At 34.7% G+C, this 27,723-nt stretch overlaps 1 protein-coding gene across 17 annotated transcripts in view; it reads right to left on the bottom strand.

Moving 5' to 3' along the window:
- Nucleotides 1-400: 400 nt before the first annotated feature.
- The window catches only part of MATR3 (matrin 3), a 51,174-nt gene continuing 23,851 nt past the window's right edge, over nt 401-27,723 (bottom strand). For 8 of the 17 annotated variants that reach the window (XM_079770848.1, XM_079770853.1, XM_079770839.1 and 5 more), the window contains 14 exons: nt 18,321-19,409; nt 13,667-13,728; nt 12,716-12,757; nt 12,089-12,201; nt 11,799-11,851; nt 10,956-11,081; nt 9,928-10,053; nt 9,592-9,759; nt 8,217-8,348; nt 7,807-7,850; nt 7,340-7,712; nt 4,143-4,509; nt 3,570-3,691; nt 401-1,492 (listed from right to left, as the gene is read on the bottom strand). In XM_079770848.1, coding sequence (XP_079626974.1) covers nt 1,442-1,492; nt 3,570-3,691; nt 4,143-4,509; nt 7,340-7,712; nt 7,807-7,850; nt 8,217-8,348; nt 9,592-9,759; nt 9,928-10,053; nt 10,956-11,081; nt 11,799-11,851; nt 12,089-12,201; nt 12,716-12,757; nt 13,667-13,728; nt 18,321-19,232 — 2,691 coding nt within the window. In that variant the 5' untranslated portion in view covers nt 19,233-19,409 and the 3' untranslated portion in view covers nt 401-1,441. The remainder of the gene's footprint in view (nt 1,493-3,569; nt 3,692-4,142; nt 4,510-7,339; nt 7,713-7,806; nt 7,851-8,216; nt 8,349-9,591; nt 9,760-9,927; nt 10,054-10,955; nt 11,082-11,798; nt 11,852-12,088; nt 12,202-12,715; nt 12,758-13,666; nt 13,729-18,320; nt 19,410-27,723) is intronic. The other 9 variants (XM_079770844.1, XM_079770841.1, XM_079770840.1 and 6 more) reach the window with 3 other exon arrangements.

The following is a 27,723-nucleotide window of genomic DNA, read 5'->3' as shown; positions in this document are numbered from 1 at the left end:
CCTAAGTGTTTCAAACAGAATTTGTAAGTTATTTTTTAAATTAAAAAATAAAATTGAGAACAGATAATCCTGAAAACCAAGAATCCTAACATATTTTAAGAGGCTGCTACAACTAATTCTTGCTATTACATGTTATTTCCAATTTGACTATTAAATAAGCATGTCTAAACACCAGTGTTTGCTATTTCTTCGTCTTTAGCATTTTAAACTCCCAAGGTTTTAAAAACCCACGAACAGCCCCATTTTTTGGTTATGTAACAGGAACAAGAAATCCACTAGCACCAAAACTTTAAAACTCAGATCTTTAGTAGCACTCTTCAGAACACTTTAGATTTAAAATGTAGTAATTTGTTAAAACATGCAAAAAAGTGTAACAGCAAATAAAAACCACAACTGACAAATTATATTGGTTAACATTTCAAACATGTATAACCAATGAACATGACCTAAGTTTTTATTGGTATTTAACCTCAGAAACTTGAATCCACAGATATAAGCAGTATATAACCAGAAAGTTACAAGTAAACACAGATAATACATGCAAATTTCTGTTCACAAAGGTCACATGTGCAGGTATATGGATTAGAAGCGTGCGTTTAGATTATGGCCAAACTGTTTTTAAATGCAGAAATGTAAAATTACATCTTGAAAATATGAAAAGATGGTTTACACACTTCAAAAATCAAATGTTGCTTATACCAGGTGTATGACAGCTACAGGATTCAAGTGACAAGCAATAAGGTCTATAGAAATTAATACTGGTCCAAGAGAATGAGAATATTTTTACATTTCACTGAAAATACATTGACTACTAGAATACGAAATCTAGCAGAAACTTAGGGGGGAAAATTACAAAATCTAAAGCCAGTTACTTAATATTTCTTATTACCTAAACAACTGCATAACATTAAAAGAAAACTGCACCTGTATTTTAATTGCTAACTTCAGTTAATAAAGTTACCAAAAAATGAAATGCAATAAAAAAAAAGCTTCAAACTCCAAATGAAAAGTCTGCAAGGCTCAGATTAAAAGGTGGAATGTTTCAGATGAAAAGTAATAAAAATACAACTGGTTTTGTTCTTTATTGAATGGAATCAAAAGTTTTGACATTTCTTTGAAGCTTAGAACTACTAAATTTCATTTCTTTGAATAGTTCTACGTATCATTTTAGTGGTGCAAGTTGTCTCAAGTAGCTTACGAAGTCAGTCTCTACAAAGTACTTGTCTGTTACCATTCTGATAAAACAAAAATTCTTCATTAATTTAACCGTATATGTGTTTTTGCTATAACACTTAACACAAGAACAGACATCTATTATTTTTCCACTAAACAAAAGAGTACAATAGTTTTCTTCTAACTATCAGTATTGTATTTAAAAAAGGTTAACATTAAAAACGAAGAACTATTATTTTCCTTGAAATCGTTAAGCTTCTTGCACATCTTAAGCTTCTTTCTTCTGTCTGCGTTCTTCTGCCAATTTATTCAGAAATTTCTGAAAAGTAAAAAATTTAAAGGTGTTGAATTATATAAGAGAAACACAAATTAACTCCAAAATAAAACAGTCTATCCAGATTTGGGGATTTGAGTGTAATTTAACCTATAATCTTATCACTATTTTAAAGATTTAGTTATTCCTATTAGTGTACAAAACTAAAATGGTTCAGGACACTACAATAAGGCATAGGGGAAAAAAAAGTGAAATGTGAAAGACAATCATTTCAAATGTATAATTAACATTAATTTATGAAGATGAGAAAATCTCAAGACCAGAGTTACAAAGAATTGCTACCACTCCAAGAACATAGATTAGTTAAAATGACATGAATTTATTTAATGCCCCCTTCCAGTAAACCAAGTGGGCAGCCTTTTCTTCAAGGGCCAGCAGTAAATTTTGTAGGTCTGTGAACCATTTGGTCTTTATTTCAACTATTCAATTATGCCATTACAATAATAAAAGTAGCCATAAACAATATTTAAATGAATCATTGTGCTGTGTTCCTAGAAAACTTTATTTATAAAAGAAGGTGGTTGGGCTGCAAGTAGCTTGCTGACCCCTATATTAGATGTGTAACCTCTAGAATTCCTGGACACCAAAGATCGGCTAAGACATACATAAAGAAAGAAAGAAAGAAAGAAAGAAAAAAGAAATCTACTGTAAAACATCAAGTTTCTTTACTTTTGGCTGAAATTTATCAACTGTATAGTTATTGTAAACTGATGAAGTTTAGAAGCCATTATATCCTTAAAAAGAAGAAAAATGACCACTTTGGAAAGTATCAAGTAATTTATCCTTAGCAAGATATTGTATTACATAATATTTTTAAAAGTACTCTTTATTCTCACTTTTAAAATTTGAGAGAGAGGGAGAGACAAAGGGTGAAACATCAATTTGTTGACAAAGTTCATTTAAAATAGGAAATAAGAGAGCCACCTCCTATAGAATATCTAGAAAATTAGAACAGCTAGAAAATATTAGAAAGCATGATATTCTTTATAAAGTGTCAAGTACCCAGAGACCACTTTTATATTTATATATCTAGGTAATATATATCGTTTCTGCCATCAAACAGCTTAATCAGATAAAATATATAAATTTGTCCCTACTGTTGAAAATAACCACCATTCTTTTTTCATATCCTTAAGATACGTTTAAGATACTCACAGCAAAGAACACATTTAAAACATGTGATACTGCCAAGAACTAGGTTTCCTAAATTCAATGTTATCCTAGTCAATGCATAGAACATGTTGGATGACTAACTACTCCTGTAGTTTTGTGTTATAGAATAGTTACCTACAATTATGAGTGCTTAACTCCTCTACTTTTAGGGTTTCCCCCCATTATCCATCTGATTGCTCAGTCCTTAAAGAAGCCACTAACTAAAATACCCACTTTAAGAGATCAACCGAAGAACTTGTATTAAGCATAACCAATAGATGCAAGACACTGGGGGTGGGGCGTGAGGGCACGTGCTGGGGGATAAGGGATGCTGGGGGGAGGTCAATGTGGAAAAGAAAGGAGACATATGTACTAATATTTGTAATACTTTAAATAATAAAATAGAATTTTAAAAAAATCCAAATAGAAATTTGGATTGCTATTTTTTGCTCTATTCATTTACCCCTTTAACTTTGTATCCTGTTAATCATAAAACTTACTGAAAGTGTCATTATTAGTAAACAATAAAGTCAATGTAAAAATCATTAAGTATGACAAGACACAGTACTTTATAAAGCTGAAAAGGCTTTATGTCACTTGGTCTTCAGGCTTCCAGTATTTTCTAAATTAGACAAATTACAGTTCAACATCCATTTGAGAATACTTAAAAACAGATTTAATTTTATTACAAATTTTTTAACATGGTTAGAAATTACTAAATTATCATTTAATTGGAAGATACTATAGAAAGAGGCAGAATAGATGTTTCTAGAATTAAAATGCTTATGGCCCATCAATAAGAAAAATGTTATCATGGAGTCCACAGAGGGTACTATACATGTTTTACTTTCCATAAACTTACATGATTTGTTTTCACAAAAAAACTGTCCTCTTTCAGATTTAGCCTTACCTTTAATTTCTGATAATGAGGAAGGCTGCTGCAATGAGTATTCTTTGCAACTTCTTCATTTGTATAAAAGAGTGAACACAGCTTACAGTAAAACCCTGTTTTAGGTATCACATAGTCTATACCTAGAACACAAACATATATTCTTACAAATTCAGTAAACTGAGTAATTTAGTGTTCTCAAATGTTATTTTTGTGTGAGAAGTCCAATATGGCCTAAGCTAAAACAAAATCCAACAACAAAAAAATGACATTAGTTAATAGAGTTGTGTTTAATTGATGTTCAAGGTCCCACCTAATCATACTCTTAAAAAGGCAGAAACATAACAGGTAAACAAAACAAAAAGCAGGGTGAAATTCTTAGAAAGCTTTAAGAATACATTTCTGTAATGATAACAAAAGATAATACAAAATCAGGAGACTTGTGTAAGAAAAAAAAAATCAATTATGATTAACAAATTGTTCTATACAGAAATAAATTTAAAATGCTATCAGAGCTTATGTAAGACCAATTTAAAAATCTTATATAAGAGTTTGGGAAGGGTGAGAGGGGAAGAACAAAGCCTTAAATCTCACCAACAGGAACATTGGGTTGATATGGTCCAATTCTATACTCATCTGGGATTGTATAGTCCTCCTTGTTTTCATCACTTTGGCCATCTGCATTCTCATTTGTATCTTTGTTGGGATCATCAGCATTCTCAGCAGATTCAGCACCTGGTTCCATATTTTCCTCATTTTTAATTCCATTTTCCAACGCTGCTTCATTTTCTTGATCAAGTTCCTCGATCTTGTCCACCTTAATTTCAACCAAACCATCATCATTTTTGTCACCAGATTTAAATGCCATGCCCGATTTACGAAGTTTCTGAAGTTCCGAATCTTCCTCATCACCAACCTCATCTAGAGTGACAAAACCTTCCATATTCCCTGGGAAACGACGCTGTTAAGAAAGACAAATTTACTCTGCAACAATTATCCTGCAGCATCCCTTCCATTTGCTTTACTTAAAGGGAGAGGGATAGCGTCTTTGTCTTTATTCATTCTCTCAAAATACTGACTTTTCCCCCCTAAAAATCACTTATTTTAAAAAACGTAGCTTGTTTTAAAACTAAATAATTGAAGGCTTGCCTTATATGGAAAGCAAAAAAAAAAAAATTATATGAGGCTATTCATATTCTAAGTATTTGGAGACTTTTATACTTCTAGGGAATCTATATATATATACTAGAGGCCTGGTGCATGAAATTCATGCACGGGGGGAGGGCGTCCCTCAGTCCGACCTGTACCCTCTCCAATCCGAGAGCCCTCAGGGCATGTCCTGCTGACGGCTTAGGCCCGGCTCCCTGTGGTTCTCTGCTCTCTGCGGGGCTTGCCTGCTCCACACCATAGCAATGGGCAAGCAAGCCCTGCTGGGTGCTGCCTGCAGGCCCACTTGCCTGTTGGGGGTCGCCAGCAGCTATGGCCAAGCAGGCCCTGCTGTCTGCTGTCAAGCTGCGCCACTGGACCCACCCCCAGGCCCACCCTGAGGTTGCCTGTCCAGCCCTGCTTGCCTCCCGGGGCACCACAGCAGCTGCAGCTGCTGGGGTCTGGCCCTGCCTCCCTCTTTGGCCCTTGAAGCGCCCTCCCCCAGTGCAGGTGGAGGCGGGTCCAGGCGCCGCTGCCGCCACAGCCGCCACCACTCGGACCCGCGAACGCTGAGGGGTCTTCCCTCAGTGACAATGGATCCGCCCCCTGCGCCTCTCAATGGCTGGATAGGCCACCCCGAGTCCCGCCCCCCAGCCTCCCGCTGCCCAATCGTGGGCGTAGCGGAGTGATGATTATTTGCATATTACTCTATTATTAGATAGGATAAGGCTAATATGCAAAGTATCCCCCTCTGGAGTTCGACTGGGAGTTCAATTGCTTGCTATGACGTGCCTTGACCACCAGGAGGCGGTGTGGAATAAAGGGAGGCCCCGGCTGGCAGCAGGAAGGCCCCGATTGGCCCTGATCGCTGGCCAGGCCTCGGGACCCTACCTGTGCATGGTGTATCAAATAACTGATTAGTTATAAATAACTTAATGATGTCCTTTGGAAAATAGTATCTTGTGACACAACTGTTTTTTTTAGAGAATACCCAGTCTAAAACAGTGTAGCAGCTTAAAAAAAAAAAATCAAGCTCTGGAGCATGATGGCCTAGGCTTAAATTTTGGCTTGACCACTTACAAGCAGTATGGTCATGGACAACTAATGAACTCAATTTCCTCATTCATGCCTCAATTTCCTCATTCATGAGATAGGAATAATGATAATAAAGGCATCTGTTGCATAATGTTACTGTGAGGATTAAGTTAATTAACATATACAAAGAGCTTAGAAAAATTTATAGGATGCAATAAATGCTCAATAATCACAAGCTCTTTAAGAGGCTAGAGGTAAAAATTTCTAATAGTTGGTCCTAGCTGGTTTGGCTCAGTGGATAGGGTCACAGGTTCGATTCTGCTCAAGGGCTAGTGCAGGACACAACCAATTGATGTGTTTCTCTCACATTGATATTTCTCTCTGTCTTTCCCTCTCTCTTCCACTCTCCCTAAAAATCAATGGAAAAATATCCTCACGTGAGGATTAACTACACAAAAATTTCTTTGAATGTTGTTTAGAAAGAAACCATAGAATAGCATTACAAAAATCTCATTTTAAAACCCTTTATTAAAAAACTATAGGTCCGGTGAACACAATTCCTGCACAGGGATGGGGGGATGGGTGGGGGTGTCCCCTCAGCCTGGCCTGCTCCCTCTCGAAGTTGGAAAGCCCTCCAACTGACAGCTTAGGCCCGCTCCCCGCCACCACCGCTGTGCTCGCCAGCCTGGGCTCAGGGCTTCTGGCTGAGCAGTCTCCCCCTGTGGCAGCGCACTGACCACTAGTGCACGTCATAGCGACCGGCACTTCTGCAGTTTGGTCGATTTGCCTATTAGCCTTTTATTACATAAAAAATGTTTATTTGTTGATTTTTAGAAAAAGGAAGAGAGGGAGGGGGGGAAGGCAGGCGAGTAGAAAAACATAGATTTGTTGTCCCACTCATGTATGCATTCATTGGTTGAGTCTTCTATGTGCCCTGACTGGTGATTGAACCTGCAACCTTGGCCTCAGGACCACACTCCAACCAACTGAGCTACTTGGCCAGGGCTCAAGAACCATTTAACCTAAATGGCTTCAAAGGCATTTTAATGCTCCTATCCTTAGTATATATGGGTCTTTGCTTTATTGTTCCTTGTATCATGTACATATTTTTATATTCATATTCATCTTCTATGCTATTTGTAACATCTTTTCTAAGAAAAATATTTTAAAAGTTATTGAAATATCTGATCAAACTTACATTTCTCGTATAGGAAGAGTTTTTAAGTTAAACAATTTTTTAATGAGTGGGAAATGTTTTAATCATCTTTTGGTCAGTTAATTTATTGCATAATCATATCCCATCTTTTAAAAAACAAGCTGAACTATACAGCTGCCTAAAAGTACTTACAATGTATAAGTATATATAGTTTTAAGTATTTTCCCTTCATTACTAAGAAGTCCTCTTTTTGCATTGACATTTTTGGGCAATTTTAAGAGGTCCTATTTAATCCAATTATTGCAGAGTTTACACTTAAATGACTGTATTATAGTTCACACCTGATTTTTTTCTGATATAAATCTCTTTAATCTGATCCTGCTATGGTAAGTAATTTGAAACATTTATCTGATCTAGTTTTCTATTAAAGCAGGTCAATACAATCTTCCTTTACCTTTTTAAGCTTCTTCTTTGCAGCTGAAGCACTCGAATTTCCATCTTTTTTCACAGCTTTGTCTGAAGGTTCCTTTTTCCCATCAGAAGTCACATCACCTAAATTAGCAAGATCTGTCTCATCTCCCACTGAACTGCCACTTTCTAGTAGTGCTGCTGCTTCTTCTTCATCTACCAGTAGTTCATCTTCAGATTCTAGAAGCATGCTGGGTTCTTGTTCTGCCTGGTCATCTTTTGTATCTTTCTCACCATCTTCACCTGACTTTTCTTCTTGTTCTTTACCTTCAGTTGTACCTTCAGTCTTCTGGGAACCATCAGTTTTGGATTTCTTATCGGTTGGAGATTCTTTGCCATCTGGAGAATAAGATCTTTTTCTGAAATCAGGAAGATATACATCAATTAACTCTGAGTTGGAAAACAATAGTTCAATATACTATTATTTATAACACACACACAAAATGAAATTACCGGGATTTATCTTTTTTCAGCAAGTCAATGCCTCTGTTAGGAATCTAAAAAGACAAAATTTTGTGTTAGATTAACATATTAAAACATTCACTTGCAGAATACATAAATTTTCCAATTAATAAATGATGACCATCCTTCATATAACTAACTAAGCTTATTCAATCCCTATGAACATACCTAGGAATTTAAGGTAACTTTAGTCAGGAGTTTTTTACAATCAACATTTCAATCAATCAGTGGATAATAAACATTTTAGTAGCAGAACTTTGTTCAAAGAATCCAGGTGCTTTTACAGAACACCAAATCGAAAACTTCTGCTACTAAGGAAGATCAGAAAAAAAAGAAGAGGTTGCTTTCTTTCAATTACTAAACCCTACATTCTTAATTAAGACAAATCAAGTACTACATACCCTTAGTACCAATTTTTTGTATTTTTCAGACAGGTCAACTTTCACACATCTCCCCTGAAACCAAAGGGCCTTTTTCAAACAGTGGTCAACCATTGCCATAGCATCTTCTCTGGTCTCCATCTCAATAAAGGCCTTAAAAAGTTAGAAAGAAGATTATTTCTTAGAGAATTGTATATAATATGGTGCTTACTATTCTTTCTATCCACTTGTTAGGAAAATTTATCTTTAGCACACACAGAGACATTGGTAAGAGTTAAGAGTCACCCAATAAAAGAGAGACAACTTGTCAGATTTACAAAGTAGGACCAAATATAAAACTACCTATATACAGGCTTCCCGCAAAAAAGTAATAAGTTTAGTAGATATTAATGAAATTCTGTAAGAAAAGAAAAAAAAATTAAAGAAGTCTGAAAGGATATAAACTCAGAATGCTATTAAAGAAAGTAACTATTGCCCTAACTGGTTTGGCTCAGTTGATAGAGTGTCGGCCTGCGGACCGAAGGGTCCCAGGTTTGATTCCATTCAAGGGCATATACCTTGGTTGTGGGCACATTCCCAGTAGGGGGTGTGCAGGAGGCAGCTGATCGATGTTTCTAACTCTCTATCCCTCTCCCTTCCCCTCTGTAAAAAATTAAAAGGGAGGGAGGGAGGGAGGGAGGGAGGGAGGGAGGGAGGGAGGAAGGAAGGAAGGAAGGAAGGAAGGAAGGAAGGAAGGAAGGAAGGAAGGAAGGAAGGAAGGAACTATTAACCCAGCCATTGTGACTCAGTTGGTTGAGCACCATACCCAGGAGGTAGCTGGGTTTGATTCCTGGTCAGGGCACATGCCCAGGTTGCAGGCTCAATCCCCAGTAGGAGACATGCAGGAGGCAGCCAATCAATGTTTCTATTTGTCTCTCTGAAACAAGAATGTTTTTTAAAGAAAAATATCAGATGATACACCAATCAGTTCAACAAATAAATGAGCAAACAAAATTTTAAAAAATCATGTATAATGTAGAAAACAACAGTATCCTAATTAAAGTAACAACAAGAGAGAGAAAAAAAAGGGAGAATGAATACCTACACATAGGAAGATTTTTGGAAGCAAACCCTGGACACAAATGGTGTTACTAGCCTGAGCAAAAGAGAGCTTTACTTTCCACATTTATTCAATGCTTTACCTTATGCATCTACTTCAATGTGGAAGAAAATATCATTGTGTGGCTAAAAAAATTAATCTATGAGAAGAAAATTACTTCCCTGTGCTTTTTTTACTTAAAATGAGGATACACAGACACACACACACACACACACACACACACACACACACACACACACACAAATATTAAAGCACTTTAAGGAATAGTCTTTTTCAAAACCTCTACATGTATATTACCTGACTTTTCATCCTCATCAGTATATAATTCTTTATTTTCCCATAAGGCTCAGCAAGCTTAAGGACAGCACTGTCAGAATAGCCAGAATGAGGTAAGTTGCTGAGATGTATCACACGTCCAAGCTCCTGCTTCTGATCAAACTTCTGGTCTGGTTTCCCTTCTGGTTTCTTTAATTTAATAAATAGGAAAAAAGGGCATGTCAAATGTTGGTAGGTACACTATAATTATTAGTTACTATTATCCTAGTTATTAGCAACAATTTAAAGTAGCTAAAGTTAACAAATGATACAATAAACGAGTGGCAATATAAATCTGAAAAAAAAAAAGATATTTACCTTTATTCTTTTATACTTCTGGGATAAATGGACTCTCACTGGCTTGCCAAATACTAATGCTGGTGTGGTTGTATAATAATCCACTGCAGCCTGAGCATCTTCTGTGGTTGCCATTTCAATAAATGCCTGAAATTGCAAACATAAAAAACAAAACTATTTCAAACAAACATTGTTCAAAGTCTTTCCAGACATATTTAATCATTAAATAAAAAATACTTTCAAGAATCTAAAAGCAGAAAAACCAACACTGCTAGCTTGCTGTTCTGTGTGTTTTTTAAAGGTTGTCCCAGATCTTATCTTCATGGCACAGAACTATCACTTATGCCTACTGGACCTGAAATAATGATCTGGCATGATTTTGGTAAAAGTTTTAAGTGACTTTCCAAAGATTTATCCATTTACAGCCATTAAAATAATTTAATTAATAATGACAATTTACTGCTCAAGAATCTAAATTTATAAACTCACTAATTATCTATTAATACTAGAATTTAGTATTAGAACAGGTCCTTGAATAATGTTTCATTATAACATTGATGAGATGCCATAAGAACTTGTCTTGATTACAGCCTATAGTAAAAATGATTTTATTATATGTTCTTTTATTTAAAGAACACATTGATATTCATTAAGACAAATATTAACATACTTCAACTATTGGCTTTTCATCTCCTTCATTCCATATTGATGATTTAAGATTACATTGAGCCCTAGCTGGTTTGGCTCAGTGGATAGAGTGTCGGCCTATGGACTGAACGGTCCTGGGTTTGATTCCGGTCAAGGGCACATGCCGGGTTGCAGGCTCAATCCCCGGTAAGGGGTGTGCAGGAGGCAGCTAATCAAGATTCTCTCTCATCATTGATGTTTCTACCTCTCTTGCCCTCTCCCTTATTCTATGAAATCAATAAAAATATTTTAAAGAAAAAAAAGATTACATTGAGTTATTTTTCTAATACAAAACCATGTAATAATCTCTTTAGGAAATATATTAATGATGAATAAATACTATACTTATTTTAAACTCATACCTCATTAATTTTATTTAAAATCAGATGATTTGAAATGACTCCAAATGGTTCCACCAGCTGTAATAATTGATATCTCAAGTTTTTCCCTCGCTGGAAATCCATGATGTGAACAACTCGGCTAGTTTCCTATCCATTGGGAAAGAGAATCAAGTCAATAAATCTCTTTAAAAGCAATATGAAACAAGTTATGCATACAAATTTTATAGTCTAGTCTAATGTTAACCAGAACAGATTAAGTATCCTATATAATAAAAGCCCAATATGCAAATCAACCCGTCACTATGATGCACACTAACTACCAGGGGGCAGACGCTTAACGCAGGAGCTGCCTCCAGCCCGCAGGCCACAGGCCAGCCAAGGTGGGTGCCAACAAGTCCCCCCCAACCCCCCAATTATCCCGCAGAGGGAAGCGACTGGCAGCAGCGGCCTCACAGATAGCTCTGATAGCTGGCCAGGCCTAGGAACCTTACCCATGCACGTATTTCATGCATCGGGCCTCTAGTTTAAAATAACAACTCATATAACATTCTAGGGAATTTAAAAACTATACAGGAAATCATATGTCAGTGGGGAAGGATCTCAAAGTTTCAGAGAACAGTCTCTGCACTGATTTTTAAATTGAATACTATAAACATTACTGGAGAGGAAAGTTAAGACCCTGAATCAAGATGAGACTTCTGAACTATAGGCACATTAAAGATGAACTCTTATCAAAGTAATAGAAAAGCCTAATGGCTTTCAAACTATAGCAGTCTTTCAATAGAAAGGACTATGACACATTCAATTAGCATATCACATTCATAAAACACTAATTATAGTAAAAGCAAGAGTTGTGTTACTGACCACTCTGCCTTTTTGCATGTGTCTTGGTCCTTGCAGGTTCCCATTTCCAGCACCTTTATGGGGGAAAAAGTACTTTTTTCATTCTTGTAATAAATATACTTGCTATAATAGGCTATTTCAATTGAAAAACGAACAGCTTTCAAACACTAAAAAGATATTACAAATATGAGCACCATGTCTTTTCATGCAATGTTATTTTTTAATAACAGTTTAATGAGTCTTCTTTTGCCCATACTCAGTTTATTTTTATAGTAAAACCTCTTAGGGAATAACATAAATTTTATAATCACCCAGATTTCCTCTTGGTCCAACTGCTGGTCCCCCAAGATGAAACGAGGGAGGTGGAGGCCCCAAAATTCCTGGCGCTGGATTTGTAGATTGTTGCAACATGAAGGGATCACCCCTAGTAATGTGAAGACATAAATATAATAAGCATGATAAAGATGCCCACCAGAAATAATTAAAATTCATTATTAAAACAACCCCTATATAGCTATGATTCTAATCTTTGGGGGCATTTATGTGTGAAGCAATGAAGAAAATTCTTAATAGCAATACAATAAAAATTACTATATAAAATAGTTTCTGAAAATTCACCCACAGTACTGGAACTGAACCCAGGACCCTTCAGTCCGCAGGCCCACACTCTATCCACTGAACCAAACCAGCTAGGGCAGCAAAAACTTTTTATTAACATGACAGACACAAAAGACACCAGAAAAGTGAAAAGAAATGATAAATTGACTTCATTAAAATGATCTTTTTAATCAACATTAAAATTATAAAAAATAAAATTTACCCACAGTGACTTTGCCCTCACATTCAATAAAAAATAGTCACAAAATATTTTGAAAGTTTAACCTGAATTCCTTACATTGATCTTCTTTACAAACAATAGCTTAAAATTTTTAACTTACATTGTGTGTCCTGTATCATTGTCAGGGTTCCATTCTGGGTAGCTTTAAAAAGACCAGAAAATTAACTTTAAAATAAAACTGTCCTTTTCACAAAATAGCCTTGTTTGGCCTTTAAAATAGGTTACTTATTAGTGAAGTTATATGAAAGTCTAAGTGTTAAAAATATTACAGTTTAAAACATGCCATATATTGATATTTCCCAAAGAAAAACTTCAAAAATACAAATTAATACAAAGGAATGAAAATAAATTTGTTCTGTACTGCTTGAAAATATAAGTAATTAATGTTGACTTTTTTCCCTGTATTTGCTAAGTCTTAAATAGAATCAATGCTGTATGAGGAATTAGAAATATGGGCTATATAAGGAAATGAGGACCAACCACACAGGTTTTGCTTCTCCTATATAAGTACCAAGAACACACTATAAAGGACAGCCCCAACAGAGGTAGGCATATGTGAAAATTTCAACACCAGTGAACAATGGGTATTATGTGTGCTGCTTAGGCAGGGAGATTCTCCATGAAATCAATTTTATTCTAGTTTAAACTCAGAAACAAATGTATGCCAAAACCAAATAATACATCCTGAAAGTTTTTGCTTAACAACTAAATTGTGACTTTTATCAACTTTCCCTTTCTTTGTATATTCAGTATTTTTAGAGCATGTGTTGTTACTGAAATACTCTATGTATCAAAAGCTATCTTAAGTCTATTAAAAATTCTCTTAATTTGTATAAAAAGACCAGTGTTTATTTACACTAGAAATATTAAGTAACAAAAGTATCATTATCACTGCATCTAATATTCCATATAAGATCACAGATCTAAACATTGCCTATGCAGTAATAACAATGTGGATATTACAACAAGTAATTGACCAACTCCCCAAACCAATCAATGATTGTTTCCAATTCATGATTAAGGATGCTTTAAAGGTATTTCAAACTCCTACATTTCAAGCAGCAGCTGGCATCGACGACTGTGACTTGCTCCATTGATATGTTGACTCCACTCCTGCAGCAAAGTAAATTCGTAGAATTAACAAATATAAAGCTAAAATATTTTCATTTGAACCAAACTCTAGGATGTTAATTTATATGCAGTATCACAGGCTGTACGAACACCTGCACATTCACTAATCGCACTGAATTTAAAATATTTTCTCTGAATATCTTGATCCTGCCCTCAAATACGACATGCACACTCTTGGAAAAACTGGATAACTTGGTTAACATATTAATAGGCCTGACAGGGAAAAGATATAGAGTTAATAAAGATCAAGAATAGTAACTGACCTTGCTTGAGATTAGCTGGATATAATTTCTGCTCTAGAACTAAATTATTCATGTCATATATTATAATTGGTTTTTTATAGTACTCTAAATATGACAAAACATCCACGCTTATATCTACTTCTCTAGAAAATATGTTTTAAATGTGAACAATTAGTTAAAAATGAAAGCTTTAATTTCATCTAGCCTTTGAGATATGACCCAAGTATATTACAAACAAAAAGCTAAGATGATTCAACAGAAATGGCTTTTCTAGAACATATTCCCCATTTACCCAAAATCTAAGTTCCCATTATATTTCCCAAAAATAAAGCAAATTTCAATGCCAGTTCCCAACTTTTAAAGGAGGGAAACGTTGCATTTGGCCAATATTTGCTCCTTTGTATTTATTTCAAATTTAAAGGGATTAACTTTTCTATTTTATGCAAATAAATGTTCTTTTCTTTAGTTAAAATAAGTAAATGATTAATGTTTTAAGTAATATAAAAGAGTTGTTAGGAAAAGTAGGCTCTGCTGCGACACTGCCTGGTTCTATTTCCAAGGTGTCACTTGCTAGATGTGAATCTCTGATACAAAACAATTCACTGTGATTCAATATTCTCGTATGGTTTTATAAAAAGCAAACTAAATAAAGATAAACTGCTTATTGCCAGGCACATAGAAAGTGCTCAGAAAGTGAAACATTGTTACATTGCTAATGAATGCTATCTTGTTTTACAACTCCTGTTTTATGAGTATGATTGTTTCACAAAATGAGGCGACAACTTTTATAACATCCACCCTACCTAATGCAATATTTGGAATATAAAACATGGTCAGGCAATGTTTTAAAAAAGGCTCTCACGAGCTAAATTAAAACAAAGAACCAAATTTACAAGAGATAACTTTGAAAAGCTTTAGAATTGTTTTTATAAACAGGATCCTAAATTTAAAAAACTGATTTATCTTACAAGTTTACAAACATTCCTAATAGAATTAACTAAAATCCCATGAGATAACCAAGATGAAATACGTCCAAACAGAATGGCATTTCTCAGAACTTGAAGAGCTATCTCTCAAATCCAGATTTGTCTTTTGAATAATGGCTATCAATAAGGAATTCAAAGAGATCTCTCCAGCTGGCTCTACAACTAGATTATTTGGGATATAAAAGGGTTTTACAGGAAAAGCAACAGACCATTGACTTGTTCGAGGCCACTTTTAAAATGGCTGTAAGCAAGAGGCACCATAGGTAAAGTTGATAAAAAACAGAAGAGGGATTCAACAAATAATTTAGAATGTTCGGAACTAAAAATATCCTCAGATTTTATTTATATAATATCCTTGAAAAGTAGTGTGTTGGGAGAGGAGTTAAGTTACCCTATTAAGGCATGCTTCTAATTCATTGGAGAGGGAAAGGGTATCTAGTTGAACAGAAATTATTTATATCCAACACCCCATGCCCTTTAAAAGGTTCAAACTTACACTAAGTGTGGCTGATCTTTCAAGGTACTCAAGTACTAGAAGGAAGGCCAAGATCAAAGAATCAGTTACAAACCTCCCCAAACCCATACATTACTAATCTGCACTACCACATCTGATCTTTTACTGTTTGGTTTAAAGTGAGGATTAAGAGTCAAAGGGTTTTTAAAAAACTTATAAATCCTTGGATTCTACATTGAGGTAACTCTCATATCAGATTAAAAAAGAATAAGGATTCACTTTTTGAATTCAGAAGTTCTGTAGGAAAACCAAGTTATATAAAGAAAGGATAATTTGGAGAAGCACTTTTGGAATGGCAGAATAAAGAATAACGTAAGGGCTTCTAGAATAATACTAAAAGGAAAAATATGAACTCAAGTGACAAGACAGTGAAAGGGCAGTTTTCTTTAAGTAAAAGGAATTTAAGGTTGTATAGAAAAGCAATCTGATGCTCTAAAATGACCTTGAAGGAAAGAAAAGCAATACCATCACTGAAAGTCACTTAAAATATAAAAAATAATGATGACAAATTAGATGATGTTTTTTCCCCTAAGTTTCTTATTTCATACTAAGACGTTTTGACCATGTATGTTATTTAACGTTACCACATTAAGTGAAAAGAACAGATTTTCCAAGTTATGCAGCAATACCAGAGAGCAGGATTAAATATTTTTAAAAATTTCATTATCTATTTTCACCCCAGGAATTTTCTCTGAAGTCATGGTTTCTACATCAGCTATCAAAAGAGTTAAGAACCACTGCTAAATGTAAAAATTTATTTTTTTCAATAATGCAGGTACCCAAAAACATCAGCGATGTTAAGGAAACTCTACATTGAGAATTTAGGTGGTTACACTTCTTAAAATTGGTCCAAATTACAAATATAAATTTTGTAAATCAAGCAATCAAAGGATCTCTAAACTAGTTCTTAAATATTCCCAATATTGTCAGAAAACCAAAACTAGCTAGGACCTAAGCATTTTTACAGGTTAAAAGTACCTCTTGCACTAGAGTTAGGGTATCTTACTCTTGAACCCAAAGTTTCACCAAATATTTTTAAACTGTTCTTTTGTTCGTTTAGACCCCATTTACTATTAGTTATTAATATCACTGTTTAGGAACTAGAGGTAGCAAAATTTGGAGAAAAAATAATTCTATATATAAAACAGAAACTTTTCTGATTCAGGTCATCCTGTGGTTTCCTTTTGTGTTCCTTTACTCAATTGGTTTTCTATGTGCAAGCAACAAGGTCAAATTACTGCTCAGTCAAAAGGAGACTTCTAACAACAGGTTTTGATTTATGACTCCAGTAACAAAGATGTTAAGTCCCTTCAAATCACTTTCATTTGAGATATGTAACTAGTGATTTTCCTTGGAATTTAGAGATCCTACCTGAAAACATCGGTCAATATTGCCATTACTGCAAAAAGGCAAAGGCAAGGAGTAATGAAAACATTTTGTGTCACCAAAGTTTAATGGACTTTTTCATTAAGTAAACTCCCTTCAGACCTAGAACTTGAAGCTCAGTACTGAACAAAAATTACATCCCATATTATATTCTTAGTATTTGCCAACAAATTTGAAAAAGGACAACAGCCAAATCACCTATCAAATTTCCATGAGTTTGAAGTTCTATATCTTAAATGAAAATTGATCTATAAATTGAAATTTAGCATTTAATGTTAATCTATTTTGGTATAGATTCAAATATTTGTGTACTTAAACAAAATCTCTAATAATCTATGATTTAGTTAAGGAATTGTTATGAAAAGAAAATGACCTTTCCAGATGTTACTGTAAATAAAAAACCCTATGTAACAGTAACCATCAATTTCATGGCAACATATCCCAGTTAAATAGAAATGAACTATACACCACATCAGGAAAAACGGATGGTCGTGTTGTTGACTTTAAGTCAACTGCACTGTATATTGAAAAAAATAATCATCAGAGAACAAGTAAAATCTAAACATCGAAAGAGAAAAAGACAACATATTTAAAAGAGCATTTTGTAAAAGTTCCCATTTTGCCAGATGTGATAATTAAAGCAAAGGAGAATCAAGATATATATATATATTTGTTCAAATGACTATACCAGAAGTCTAAGCCTAAGTCAGAAAAAGAATATGTTTATGAGGAGCACAGAGCAGGATACTGCAATAATTGATTTTTCCAAGTCTCTAAAGGGATAGATGCAATATGGGATAATAAAAAGTGAGTTTTGAAGTATGTTTAAGAAAGTTGTGGAAAAGGAGAAAAAAAATGATGAAAAATTTCAGTTATAGTATGAGAGTTTGTGTTAAAGGGAAATTAAAAAAGGAAGAATGAACTAATCTAAAATATAAAACATACTGAAACAAACACCAGGGCTCTACATTAACTCTTTCCCTATTGCCACAGATAAGGAAAAAAAGAGAATCGTTCAAGAATCCATCTTTACTACATACAAATCCGAAATCAAGACAGATGGAGAGCTAAAATCTAGCATCCTGAATGGCAGAGCATATTGACTGCAAAAAAAAATAAAAATACTTAAAACAATTCAACAAAGCAGACAAAAAACTGCTTAAATATGAATAAGAAGATTATACTGATGCCAAAAACCAACAAGATAATCCCAGTGGATGACAGTTTTGTGGCCAGAAGTAATCTCAGCAGATTGTATTAATGTAAAGCCCTGGTTTAAAATGCTCAAAAACCAATTACCTTCCAAATAAAGTGTTCTCAAAAGTATAAAAATTCTTGATCAACTCAGTGTCACCAGACTTCAGAATTAGAGTAAAAGATATAGGTAAATACAGAATAGACACTACAATGTACAAGAAATTAGAAGCATCTGTTGTATTAACTCACCTTATTAGAATGAACTGGCAAATCACATATAGAGCACAGATGGGGATAACCCTTCGGTAAGAGTCCATGGAAGTCTTCAATATTGCTACTTGGAGGAGCGCCCCTCTTTTTCTCAAAGAGAGATCTCTCTTGTAAGGGGCCAGGACCACGTCCCATTCTCTCATAATCACTGTCAAATTTATGATAGTTATGCGAGGTCTCACCAAAAAAAGAATCATCCCTACACCTTTCTCCATCTCTTAATCTGTCATCTTCATAATCCATTCTGTCATAATAACCAGATTCTTGAGAACGACTTCCATGGTCATAATCAAGCACTGGGTTGAGACTAGGCCCACGATCATCAAAACTATCTCTTCTAAAGTGCCTTTTTTCTTCCCAATCATCCCTAGGTACTCTGTATGGTGGCTCCCGTGTAGCAGATCTGCCATCTCTACCATAACTCAATGTAGGGCCTTCTTCAGTTCTCCTCCTTTTAAGTTGTAGAAGGATTTGGGGCAAATTCTCAGGAGTTATCTTGTCCTCTGGATAACGACTCAGTTCATCTAAGTCTCTAGCAGATAGACCAAAACTGGCCAAAATGTTACTGGCCTGGTCTGCATCTCCACGGTGTTGAGAAGACAAAGGGAGTGGACCTCTACTTCCAATGTTAAATATAGACTGCAAATTATGGGAAGAAGTACTAGCAGAAGACAGTGCACTATGAGCTCCTTGTTGATTCAATGAAGAACTCATTCCAAGATTCATTAAACTAGCAAGGCGTGCAGTACCCTGGTTCATCCTTCCAAGAGATGCTGGCATACTTAAAGACTGGGTAGCAGCAGCAAGAAGGCCTATTCCTGCTGCAGACAGGTCACGCCCATGACCCTGCGTGTCCCTACCGAGAGATGACTGCTGGAATGACTTGGACATTGTAGAACTATCTCTTGGCTAGTTTATAGATTAAAAAAAAAATTTTTTTTAAGATGGCCAAAAAGAAAGCTCAAACTAGAAAACTAGATTAACTGTGCTTCAAAAAATGGTAACGCCAAGAAAAAGGATCAATAAGGACTGTAGAATCTTCTTCAAGCTGAGAACCAGCAGACAACTCTGTAGAAAAATAAGCAATTTTAGTCATAAATCCCTTTAAGTAGATGCCGTTTTTTAAAGAAAAAAAACTTATGCATCATGTTGATAAAAAAAAAAAAACATTTAAGATCTCAAACTTACAAGGAATTTATTATATATCTTAAAACAGATTCCAGATGTATGCAGAGCCTGCATATAGATATTTAAAAAGTAATCTTTCATGCTAAAGTTTAACTATTAAAGGGAATTTCATACTAAATTTAAAAACATTTCAATTGAAGGGGTAGATAGATGTCTGAGCACATCAAAATTTCAGTAAAAATATAGATGGGTTCTTCTTTCAGAAGAATAAAAATACACCCTATATAGTATGATGCTTAAGTTCCAGGAGAAGACTAAAAACAAACAAAAATCAATGTCAACAAGTCAAAGATGAATCAGTTGTATTCTGCTTTAGAAAATGAGACCTATTATAACTATCAGAAAGAACCAAGTAAAATCACAAGTAACTGAAGTTAGGTGTCAAGTACCTAGTATAAGATATAAGACCAAACACAATAGCTGAGACCTTTATGTAGTAAAATCAATTGGAGGTGAAGATAGATGTGAAGAAAATTAAGTGGCTTCCTACAGTTCAAGGATTTCTGCACAAATATAAGCCATATAACTAACTGCCTTCTTACTGTCCACCCTATGTCAGGCAGTATTTATTTCATTTCTAATCTTATAAGGTAAGAATTAAGTATGGTCGGTACAGAAATAAGAGACCTCCCAAGAAAAAAACCCCAAATACAGGAAGTGTAGGTGACTTAAAGAAGTGAAACTCCCCAAGTTTAGCATGCACCAACACTCATTTAATGCTCAGGGCGGCTTCAGCACCTCTAGAGTGCAAAACAGGTAAAAATGAAAATCAGATCATGCTTGCATAGGCTTCTGGAAACTTTCCACAAGAACAGTCATAATCACCTGGAAAATGTAAATTAATTCTGAATCTGATCACCCAAGATGTATTTCTGGATGAAATTATTTTCATTTTCTTTCTTAAATCGTTATTTTACCTCCGAAATAGGTATGTAAGAATTTATAAAGCATTTATGTATGATTCTCATAAAATATTAAATGATGTACACAACAAATGTCCTTGATGAAACAATTTTTTATAATTGCAACTACATATAGATGTTTTAAATTGTTTGCTATAGAATTCTATTTGGAAGCTTTGTTAAGTTTTTGTATGTTTGATGATCCGTACACCTAACCACCGATAGTGCAGCAATACATTAAACTTTATTACAGTAAAAACCAGGCAATATTTAATAGTTACAAGTCTATTATGGAACCAATCCCACTAATAATAGAATGCAAGGAAACACGGGACAAATACAGTGGTAGATGAAGTTGTTTTTTTTTTTTAAAGGTTACAGGCAGAACTACATTTTACAAAAAGATGTAAAAAAGTTAAAAAGACACAGAAAAATCTATCAGAGGTGACTGGAATTACAAGATGTTTTTGTACACCAAGAAAGATGAATTTGAGAAAAGACACCAAAGAAACTAGTTCTGGATGAGATCTATTATATAAACTACTTAAGTTTTAAGATGAGATTAAAAAAAAAATAAAGACAAGAATAAGTGGAGTTCTTTTGATTTAAGTTTCTTTGATATGTCATAAATGCCATACAGAAAGGCAGTTGAAATACTGTGTAAAAACATTGATAGGGACCCTCTAAATTTTCATGTATACTTTATTAAAAAGGATAAAAACTTAGAGGGTTTTTCAAAATCAGTATTTCAAAGTACCAAGGTTATTATTAATTGTAGTTTTTGCTCTTCATGTTATAGGCAAAACTTTGTGTCACGGAAAAGCCAGTTTTTAAAAAGAACTATTCTTTTCCCTCAGGGAAATTATACAATAGTATTATGATCATGTGTAAAAATTTTAAATTCATCATATTTTAAGAAAATGATTGTTGGATTAGAGACCTCAAATACTTTCCTTTGTAAGGTTCAATGAAAACAATGGCTCTGCAAAAAGAAAGGTTATGAGAAGGTAAAAGATAACCTTAAGACAAAACAGAAAATGGATGTCAGAAAAAGGGTAAGACAAACAATGTAAATCCCATGACAACTTATAATTTCATTAAGAATAACCTTAAAATTAGAACAAAGAAATTGAGAGAAATCAGACATGACTATTTAAAGAGCTTTTATGAAAATGATTCCTTTAATATCTTTGGTTAATGGTAAACATAAGATAAACAAGCCTATAAAAGGCTCATTTAAACAAGACCTGCCTAAGCCGATCAACGATTCTCTCATCATTGATGTTTCTCTCTCCCCCTTCCTCTCTGAAATCAATACCTCCCCCCCAAAAAACAAGACCTGCCTATTCAAGTTAGCACAGATGTTCACTAAATTAAAGATTTTAAAAAGATTAGCTTACTTTACTGTAGGTTTCCCTCTCATAATTATAAAATTCTTTTTTCATAGCATATTATGAGATTATTTTAAGTTTGAAAATAGTTCCTTGGAAAGAATTCTAAATTGTAATGTCAAAATCTAATTTACCCACTAAGATCTTTATATAATAAATTCTAAATGCCCATCAGCGCAGAAGCTTTCACTTCCCAAAAAGAAAGTACCTCCACCCCCAAATCAGGAAAATGTAAGAAAAAGGGGCTAACGTCATCCATAATTAGGCTTCACAAATATCATTTACTACAATCTGATACTCAAATTTTTAACAGGCTTAACACTCATTTTTATAAACAATTCTATTAAATAACCAACCTAGAATTTAAAGCTAATTTATGATCTAATAGTAAATACTAAATATGTTAGCTACATGTTCAACATCTGAACAAATATTATCTGGATGTATGGTTAAGAATTACGTTTCCATGAATAATATTCAATCCCCCCACTCCATGAATAGCTATCTGATATTCTTTACTGATTTATTTTTGTCTCCAATTAAAAGTGGAATACTAAAATATTTCAGAAAACAAAGCTTAACACACTCAGGAAGTTCTTGAAGCAAATGGTTGTTTCAAATTTAGATATTCTCCTATGTAACATAAAGATTACGTTAGTTCTATTATTCATTCCTTCAGAGGACTATTTATTCAGCAGAATTACTAAAATAAGCATAAACAAACTTTAGTTCTTTAAAAGATATTATAGCCCGGTTGGTTTGGCTCAGTGTTGACCCTTGGCTCATGAACCAGGAGGCCAGGATTCAATTCCTAGTCAGGGCACATGGGCTTAATCCCCAGTGGGGGCCATGTAGGAGGCAGCTGATCGATGTTTCTATATATTATCCTTTTCCCTTCCTCTCTCTAAAATCAAAATACTTTTTTAAAAAGGAAAAAAGATATTATAGAAGAAAATATTCAGCTTCTAAATTCAAAATTTAAAAATGCTATGTTTTAAAGGTATCTACTACTATATGGATCTTTAGCTATGTTCTTAAATGTGTGAATTACTTCATTACAACAACTAATTCTAAGAACCATAAAACTTGTAGAGATAACTCAGGAAAATATGCCTTCATACTGACATTATTTTAAGCCTTCACCTCACATAAAAACTTGTAAGTAACAGCCAGAAACTATTTTCTTAGAGTATTTTCCTTTTTGGAATTAAAAACACAAAGAAATTTTCAGATTTTCTAAGCGTTCTGTCAAAGTCAAGCATCTTTGTGATTTGTTAACTTATTCTTGTGAAAATATGCCAAATATGTTTAAAGTAGCAATTAACAGTACCAATACAGTAAAAATGCCCTAACCATGTTACCAATAGATGGCAGGGACAGCTCATTATTAATAATTTCAAAGCAGCATCACTTGGGCCCTGGCTGGTGGCTCAGTTGGTTGGAGTGTTGCCCTATACACCAAAAGGTTGTGGGTATGATCCCAAGTCGGAGTGTGTATGGGAGGCAACCCATCCATGTTTTTTGCTCTCTTTAAAAATCAATCAACAAATACTCTGGTGAAGATTAAAAAGAGAAAGAAGAAAAAAAGCATCATTTGAAAAGGTAGCTGCTTAATTTTGCCAATTACAAAAAAAAAAAAAAAAAAAAGGCATCCATTCCTGTGGTCAGAACTTTTACTCATTTCCAATTAAAGTACAAGGCTAGGCCCTGGCAGGGTAGCTCAGTTGGTCAGAGCATCATCCCAAATACTCCAAGACTGTGGGCTCCATCCCAGGTCAGGATTCATACAAGAAGCAACCAAAAGCCGAGACCGGTTTGGCTCAGTGGATAGAGCGTCGGCCTGCAGACTGAAAGGTCCCAGGTTGGATTCCGGTCAAGGGCATGTACCTTGGTTGCGGGCACATCCCCAGTGGGGGGGGGTGGGGGGTGTGTGTGTGCAGGAGGCAGCTGATCGATGTTTCTAACTCTCTATCCCTCTCTGTAAGGAATCAATAAAATATATTCTTTTAAAAAAAGAAACAACCAATGAATGCGTAAATGGGTGAAATAACACATCAATGTTTCTCTTTCTGAAATCAATTTTTAAAAAATGTGTAGATTCCTGGTATCCAAGAGAAAACTATTAAATCTACTGGAAATGGTGCCTGGAACTCTGCATAAAGTACAGGGTTAGGTTAATTATTCCATATTTAAAGCTTTCTCACTTATTAATTTTATAATGGTGTTTTAAACCAGCGGTCCCCAACTGGTGGTCTGCGAGGTCCGAAAGGTTGGCAACCGCTGTTTTAAACAGTTTAAATTTAAACATAAGTTTCCAATTTAAAGCATTAGTAAATTTTCATTTTAATGTTACTTCACATCACCACGGCTTTTCTCAACATATTTATAAATTTTACTTTATTTAAACGTTTGAGTTTTTAAAATAATTATATCTAAGGAACTACTCAATTTTTTATATAGAGCTTGAGTCACTTCAAACCTTACACTTAATGTCTATTCTTCAGTGTCATAATTTCATCTCACTATTGCATAATTATGCGTAACTTAAAATGTTTTTCAAAATAAAATAGCCTGGCCGGTGTGGCTCAGTGGTTGAGCAATGACATACTAGTATGAACCAGGAGGTCATGGTTTGATCACCAGTTAGAGCACATGCATGCCATGGCTGTGGGCTCAGTCCCCAGTTGAGGACATGCAGGAGGCAGCTGATTGATTCTCTCTCATCCTTGTTGTTTCTCTCTTCCTCTCTGAAATCAACAATATATCAAATAAACAAATAACTAATTAAATTAAATAGTAAACCACTTAGGAAATAAAGCCCCAGTCTAATAATTTCAGTTTTGTATAAAGCAATGCATGTAATATGTGCCTCATTACAATAGGAAAGATGAAACAGTATAAAATGCAGTGCCAGAAAGGCTCACAAATGAATATTTTTAAGTGCTTTAAGACTATTGTTCTGAATCCATCTTACAGACCTGGATTCAACTTCTAGCCCACTTCTTGATTCTTAGGCTAACAATAAAAGTGGTGCAAAGTTCTTTCTGCTGCTAAAATAGAAAATGTGTTAATCAGTAGAAGGGATTCCTATTTGGACTTGAAATATTTTTCTTCTTCCTAGCTTTAAAAATTTTTCCCAGTGACTTTCAATTAGACATGAAATATTTTCAGATTAGAGCAAGAAAGGAAAGTGATTAATAACCCCATATGACAGGATAGAAAGTTATCCCATTTACCGAACAATTTTGACTCGATTTGTTCTGGTATTAACTTGGCTTACTCTTTTCTCTACTAATAAATAGCAAAATTAGTGGTTTTCATCCAAGCACCATTCTGCACCCTTACAATTTTCCTCTTTCTACATTCACTTTATGTTCTACTTTCTTTGTTTCCACAAACATGTGCACTACTCTTTGATTTGGTATATAATGCAGTATAGATTTTTGGTGCCCCAAATGCCTTGATCTAAATCCTAGTTCTATTACAAAATAGCAGTGTGACTTTGGGCACATTACTTGTTTCCAAATTCCATAAAATGGGAATAAAAATACTTATTTCATAAGACCTTTAAGATTTCATACATTAACCTACACAAAACACCTAGAATGGTGTCTGACACATACTAAGCATACACAGTTATCATCTATGTAATCTGATCCTCAAAACTAAGGAGAAAACAAACTTTAGGGATAAAAGGACTGACCAAGATATATGAATAAAGAACTTATAAACCTTTCACTTTTTAAAAAAGATTTTAAATAATTTTTAGGGAAAGGGAGAGAGAAACATCGATGTGAGAGTGAAACACTGGCTGCCTCCTGCATACCCCTGGGGATTCAGTCTGAAAACTGGGGCATGTGCCCTGATGGGAATTGACCCCGCTACCCTTCGGTGCATGGGACCATGCCCAACCAAGCCACACCGACCAAGGCACACTTGTATTGTACCTTTACGTCTCATCCATTTCTATCAGAGCCAGAATTCATATTTGAACTTTTTACTGAACCTGAGGTAAGCTTAAAAGACCAGACTTAAAGACTGGTAGTAACCTAGAAAAATAAAATTGAAAACAGAAGTGAATTACAGTGAAAGCAGACAAATTAAACCGCTAACCTTCTTCATTCTCTATTGCCAATCTACCTCTAAATTACCTTCTCCTCCTCCAGAACAAAGTCCTTACCTCTCTATTTCCTCTACCATAACCTTATTGGAGATCAGTCCTCCTCCTGCCTTTCTGCTGGACTCCTTGCATCCATTGCATGTTCAGTTTCCAATATAAACTTCCTAAAACATCACTCATTATCTTACACTCCACTGTTTAAAAATATACTACACCTTACTACTTACCACACGAAGTCCACATTATGGTTTTCAATGACTTTCATATATTGGTTGCATCTTAAACCCACTTTCTACCATATGCCAACACCTCATGAGAAAGGTCGTTTTATGAGCAATTATAGAGGCTGCTCCTGTGCAAATTATTAGCTGGAATATGTCTCTCCTCTTAATACTGGTATGGCCTAGCACCTCCACTTTCTATAATGCATTTTTATACAAACGAGTGTATACAAATATTCAAGATTAGAAACAGAACATTAACATGATCTCAGATATCTTTTACATACCAATTTGCAATGCATTCTTCCTCCCCTCCTGTAGTCCCTTGTCTTACCACTTTATATCTTAGAAAATGTTACTTTTGCATTAACTTTTTACAAATTGACTTAATATGTATGTATTACCTGCTTTTAGAAACTGATTTTAACATGAATTAAACCTACATTTTCGCTGCAATATACTGTTACAGTACATATACTTATCTATTCTGCAACTGGTGAACATTTAAGATTGTTTCTAATTTCTTGCCTTAACAAGAATGCTATGAAAACTTCTTAGTGCCTCAGTTTAAATGTGAAACTGCCTCCTCCATGGTGCTTTTCCAGAATACCATAGCCTGTACAAGGATACAGTTAAGCATTAAAATTGTTCTCACATTTCACACTTCACAGCAAGAATATTTTAAGTACAAATGTTTGTATTTATTTGATATTGCTATTCCTTTTCCAACCACTGCCTGCTCAAAGTCTTGACAACTTCACATTTGGCAGTGATGGGCAACCTTTTGAGCTTGGTGTGTCAAACTTCGCCAAAAAACTGAGCATAACTCGGGTAGTGTGTCACTTTGAGGAAAAAACATTATTTTTCAAATGTTTCATCCTCAGGAGCAGCAAATGTTTCATCCTCGGCATGCGGCCGCCTTAGCGGCCGCGTGTCATCAGAAATGGCTACGCGTGTCAGTGCTGACACGCGTGTCATAGGTTCACCATCACTGGTAGGGTCTTCTATTGTGAGTTAATATACCAAAGGAAGATGTTTAACATCCTAGTAATCCCCACAAAGGGGGGAAGGGGGCATACAAATCACCTTGAAAAATCAGAAAGTTCTTCATTAGCAACTTATGATACTGCAAATCAAAGATCCTATTTCAGACCCTATTATCAACTGATTTCTTTCCATACCTGCTGCATTTATTGCTTGCCCACTATGACATCTACCATAGATGGTCTTTATTTTCCTCTATGCTCTTCTTATCCAGCAGTATATCCAACAGCAATGTCTGGGAAGAACGACACCCAACCCCTATCCTGGACACCCTTCTTTGTTTTTCTACTAATTAAACTCTGCTATACGATATGTAAAAAAATAAAATAAAAAAAATATATATATATGTATGTATACCAAAAATCACAGGTTAATTGGGACTCTAGATCAAGGGAATGTCAGACGTAGGCCCTTTAAAAAACTTTCCAGAAAAAAAGCAAGTATTTTATATAAATTAGGCTTTAAACTTTAGAGCAGCTTTTTAAAAAATTTTATTGACCCTGTGAAAAGGCCCAC

This window comes from Cnephaeus nilssonii (genome assembly GCF_951640355.1).
Source record: "Cnephaeus nilssonii genome assembly, chromosome: 5".
In the NCBI taxonomy this organism is placed as follows: Eukaryota; Metazoa; Chordata; class Mammalia; order Chiroptera; family Vespertilionidae; genus Cnephaeus; species Cnephaeus nilssonii.
Note: the sequence above shows the minus strand (reverse complement) of the source record. Positions and strands in the feature narration are given on the sequence as shown.